We start from the raw sequence: 4,786 nt of genomic DNA, 5'->3' as shown, positions 1-4,786 counted from the left end.
ACCCACCTCACAATCTCCGACGCCACCCAGCCCATGCCAATTACCCACATCCTCCTCCGGTCCTGCCTGGCACCTTCGCAGGCCCACGCCACTCCTCCTTTGCACCCATCCTACCCTGATTCCTTGGGTCTCCTCCAGAGCAAGGAGACCCTCCCAGAGGGTCTTTGTACAGTGTGCCTTTACCCTCCTGACTCTTGTCCCATTCTGTATCAGAGGTCAGAACAGTACCGGTGAGGCCTGTCAGACAGCTGGTTCCCCAAGAGAAGAGTCCCCCCCGACTCAGACTGGAGCTCTGGAGGCCGGGGGCTGTGTCTCCCCACTCAGGCAGGAGCTAGAGGCGATGACCCCCAAGGGAGCAGCCGATCTCTCTGGACCCACAGCAGATACCCAGAACTATGACCAAGGAATTCCCAGCATGTTTGTGGGATGGCTTTATTCTCTTCCCTCACAGCTGTGCATTGCACACACGTGTGCACAGGGGAGTGCCCGTTCTGGCACATGCCAACAAGTGGGGCAAAGCTCTGCAGTGGCTCTGGCTCCAACTCCTGGGCAGCACCTGTGGGCTGGGCGGGCGGGCGCATCTCTATCAGTGCAGGCTAGGCAGATGGGTGCGTCTCTACCTAGTGCGTCTCTATCTAGTGCAGACTGGGCTGGCACGTCTCTTATCTAGTGCCGTCTGGGCTGGTGCCTCTCTATCTAGTGCAGGCTGGGCAGGTCCAAGCATCTCTATCTAGTGCAGGCTGTGCTGGGCGCAGTAGCAGGCGCACAGCCGCCGGTGGTACAGCAGGTGGTAGTCCGTCAGCAGCCGGCCCAGGACGAACAGGAACTCATCGAAGCTGATCTGCTTGTCCTTGTTCTTGTCTGCAGCCCGGAACAACTCCGAGAGGTAGTAGGGCTCCTTCCGGCCCTGCGGAGGGGCACGGAGGTCAATGCCTGCCTGGCACTGCCCCCCACCCGCCCCACAGCCATTGGCCGTGCCTCCACCGCCCTGCAGGGCCCAGCGTCCCCACACCCCACCCCACCCCACCCCACTCAGGCGGAGGCCAGGAAAGCATGTGGGGAAAGCATCAGACTCCAAGGAGAAGAGGGGACAGGGGCCTCTGCAGGCTCCACGCAGGGCTGTGTGGGCGGACCGTGGAGCCTGGGGACCACTGGCCCGCTGCTTGGCCATTGCTGCGCTGTGCTGAGTGGCCTCGGGCCTCCTGATGCCCTGGACCACCATTGGTGGCTGCTTAAGCCTGTCTTCCCAGCTCCCCTGGAGCTGTCCAGCAGCGATAGCCTGGCCCAGCGGCTTCAGGATGGAAGGCAGTGCCCCCTCCTGCACGCAGGGAGCTCCCCAGGGCACGGCCCACCTGCCCCTCATGTCTGGCATCTCTAGGACTATTGCAGGGAAACCAAGGAGGGGGATCAGATGTCTGCACACTGTGGCATCTGCCCAGGAACTGTATAGGACACTGAGCCTGCGTCGCCTGCGGAAAGTGCTGCATGAGGCAAAGAATAAGTCCTGGGCCCTGGGGCTGGCCAGCACGTCCCAGAGCGGGCAGGCCGGAGGGCTGAGGGTCAGGAATGCTAGAGGGGAGGAGCAAAAGCACTTGGGATGGAAGGGACAGCTGGAAGGAAAGCGGGGTTCAGCAGGCAGCCCAGGGAGGAGAAGGAGCCCCAGGCAGGGCCTCAGAGCTGGTTCCAGTAGGATTTGGCCGGTGGGTGTGGGGACCCAGAGTGGAGTCCTCTGGAAGCCTCTGGGGAAGGGAGTTGTTGCTGGGGGGGCCTGGAGGGGGGCCCTATCCCCGTGGGCAGGTATGCATGTCTAACCCCCACCACCACCACCACCCACCACCATCTAACTCACCTAATCTTATCTCCCCTACTAAACTGGTTGAACTGAGCCCCTGGGGCTTCCTGCATGGGCGGGCTCTCCCTGGCTCTCCCTCAGCTCAGCACCCCCACCACCTCAGGCCCAGGCTGCTATCTGTCTGCCCCGTGCCCTGTGCTTCTGTCTGTCCCTGAGGGCCCTGTTCCCTGGGCAGGGCTGTGAGCTCCAGGTGAGATGGTCTGGCTGTCCTTGCCCAGCCCCACGGTATAGGTAGATGGCTCTGGAAAGAAAGTTTCCCTAATCCCCTCTGTGACACTCCAATAAACCCAGGGCAAGACCCTCCTCTGATGTTTCCCAGAGGTAGGTAAGGGAACACGCTAAGGAGGCAGTGCTCCTTCTGGAAGGTGGTGGCCTCCAGTCAGGCCCCAGACCTGACGTCCTCCGGAGATGACGGTCCAGAGACCTCTGAGGTATGACACCGAGGGCAGAGGGCAGCAAACCAGACATTCCTGCCAGCCTTGCAGCCTCCCAGGCGCCTGATAATACAGGGCCTGATCGGGGAGATGTGCAGCCTGACAAGGTTTCCGAGCTCCTGGGCTGATCCGGGAGCCTCTGCTGGCCCTTCGGACAGCAGCTAGAAGGAAACACTACCTTTCCTCCCCTACCTGGCTTCTGCCCAAACTGTCCTCACCCAGGCATGGTGATGGGGAGGTTTGTACTAGTCGCAGGAGAGGGGGCCTGGGGCTAACTAAAAGGGCAGGTTTGGGGCAGGATCGCTGACCGAATGGAGCAGAGGCCAGATGGCACACTTCGGACCTATTCTCTCCGGAAACTGGATGAGCAGAGGGATAAGCAGCTTGGAGTCGGGACTAAGTCTCACGGACCGACGGCGCCTGGGCTACACGGGGCCGGCAGGGAGTCTCAGCAGAGGGAGGAGGAGAAATAAAGCTGGGCCACATCCACCTCCCTCTGCCAGGGACCCTGCCCTCCCAACTCCCTCACCGCTCCTCCCCTGAGGAGGAATTCTCCTGGGAGACAGCTCCCCATACCTCTCCCCTCACCACTGCTTCCAGCCTCACCACCCACCCTACACTTCATGCCCACCTGACCCCAGACCCCACCCACCAGGCTCTCCATGAAGTGGGGTACATTGTCCATAAGCAGAGCCTTCAGCTCCTCCAAGGACAGGGTCTCCACATCCCCCTCTCGGGCGGCGTACTGATGGTAGCAGGCGATGATCTGGAAGAGGGATCCCTCCATGGGCGTGTGCATCCCGGCGGCTGGGTCCTGGCAGGGACAGGAGGTGGCTCTGGAGGAGAGATGTATCCCTGGAGCCCTGGGGACAGAGGTGGAGCTGGGGGAGGGCAGCACCTCGGCCAGGCCAGCCCAGGGAAGATGGGTGCTCCCTCTCGCTCTGCCCGCCTTCCCGCACCGTGCCCCAGGTGCCCTCCCTGCACTCCCTCCGACCCCCTGCAAACCCTGCAAGCAAGCAGGACAGGGCCCTGCCCCTCCCCGGAGACCGCGGGCCGCACTCTCGGCCCCTAGACCCTCCTCTCCACGTAACGGTCACCATTAATCAAGGAGAATGCGGACTCCGTGGTGCAAGACACAAATGGAGTCCCCCACAGTGACCTCAGGAGGTGTGACCCACCCGGAGCCAGATGCAAACCCGCTGGAGGACCACAATGACCCTACTGGGACACCCATGCCGGGCACGCGTTCCCCGAACAGGCCGGCCGCCCACCCCTGCTTCCTGGGACCGGCCCCCACCTCCCGCGCTCTCCGAAGTGCAGACCTGGGCTGAGGGGGCAGGGCTGCTCCGAATCCAGGGCCGCCGGCGGTGGTCCCAGCGGAGCCGCGGCGGCAAGCGCGGGCCCAGCCGGCAGGTGCTACCTCCCGCCCCTCCCGGGCGCTTCTAACTGCGGCCGCCCGCGGCCCGACCCCTCCGGTCCTCCGGCAGCTCCCCCGCCCGACCGCATGCCTGAGGGGACGTCACACGACCCTGCTCCCTGCGGGGAACGCGACCCGCTCCGGGGACGCGCCTTCCCTCCGACCCGACCCGAAGCGGCTCCGCCCCGCGGCGCGTCTCGCTGGCCACGCCCACCTCCCAGCGGGTGCCCCCGGGGCCGGGGCTGGACCCACGCGGCGGGCCTCCCGCGCCCGCCCTCAGCGGCCGCGCCCGGAGCCCCGCAAGGCGCGGGGGCCTTGTCCGGGGCCGGGGGGACGGCGTGGGGCCAGCTCGCGCGCTGAGCGTCCGGAGCGGACGGCGTCGCCCACGGCACGATGCCCCGCGAGCGCCCCCAGCCCGGAGGCGGGCCCGGGGCGCCCGGGAAGGAGCCGCTCCAGCCCGGAGAGGAGCCGACGAAGATCTCCTCGGGGAGACGCGTCTGCGCGGGACTCGACGGAAGGGCGTCCGGCAGGGGGAGGCGCGGCGGAGGCCGCAGACCTGTGGGGGCCGCGCGTCACCCCTGCACGGCCGGAAGCTCGGACGGGGTGTGCCGCGGCGGCGGCGGGAGGCGGGGGAGAAAGGGCGGGACCGGCCTCGCGGCGGGAAAACCGCCGCCCGCGGGGCGGAAGTGACCCTCCCGCCGGGCGCCCCGCTGCCGGGCGTCTCCCGGAAGGGGGCGCCAGAGGGCAGGGGACGGCGCGCGGGCGGCCCGAGGGAGGAGGTCGGCGGGAGCGACTTGGTCCTCCAGCCCGCAGGGGGCGCCCTCCTCCGCCCGACGCCGCGACTGCGCCGGCAGCGCGCGTCTCCGCTCCCAGAGTGGAGCCTCGTTCGCAAAACGGGAAGCGCCTGGGCAGGGCCCGGCTGCAGCCCCGGAGTCCACGTGTTTACCGGGCGGAGGGTCAGAGGGGACAAGCGGGCGGCAGAGAGCGGGGGACCAGGCTCTCGGCTGAGCGGGGAGCCCGAGGCGGGGCCGGAGCCCGAGGCGGGGCTCGATCCAGGACCCCGGCGTCGTGACCCAGGCGCCC

At 66.8% G+C, this 4,786-nt stretch overlaps 1 protein-coding gene across 1 annotated transcript; it reads right to left on the bottom strand.

Moving 5' to 3' along the window:
- Positions 1-418: 418 nt before the first annotated feature.
- LOC131814812 (protein S100-A15A-like) lies at positions 419-4,253 on the bottom strand. The gene is made up of 4 exons (XM_059146139.1): positions 3,918-4,253; positions 2,939-3,100; positions 1,353-1,481; positions 419-907 (listed from the first exon to the last, which is right to left on the bottom strand). The coding sequence occupies exons 2-4, from the start codon at positions 3,083-3,085 to the stop codon at positions 731-733; spliced, it is 453 nt and encodes a 150-aa protein (XP_059002122.1). The 5' UTR covers positions 3,086-3,100; positions 3,918-4,253; the 3' UTR covers positions 419-730.
- Between the last annotated feature and the right edge of the window lie 533 nt (positions 4,254-4,786).

The sequence above is a fragment of the Mustela lutreola genome, chromosome 14 (assembly GCF_030435805.1).
Source record: "Mustela lutreola isolate mMusLut2 chromosome 14, mMusLut2.pri, whole genome shotgun sequence".
Lineage (NCBI taxonomy): Eukaryota > Metazoa > Chordata > Mammalia > Carnivora > Mustelidae > Mustela > Mustela lutreola.
This window is presented reverse-complemented; position numbering and strand designations above follow the sequence as displayed.

Bases quoted from the DNA above. Each gene is read 5' to 3' on its own strand.
- LOC131814812 (XM_059146139.1), bottom strand. From the start codon at position 3,085: ATGCACACGCCCATGGAGGGATCCCTCTTCCAGATCATCGCCTGCTAC. The intron at 1,482-2,938 runs GTGGGTGGGGTC...TGCCTCATGCAG, and splicing joins CCCACTTCATGGAGAGCCTG to CACTTTCCGCAGGCGACGCA. The intron at 908-1,352 runs GTGGGCCGTGCC...GCCCCTCCGCAG, and splicing joins ATGCCAGACATGAGGGGCAG to GGCCGGAAGGAGCCCTACTA.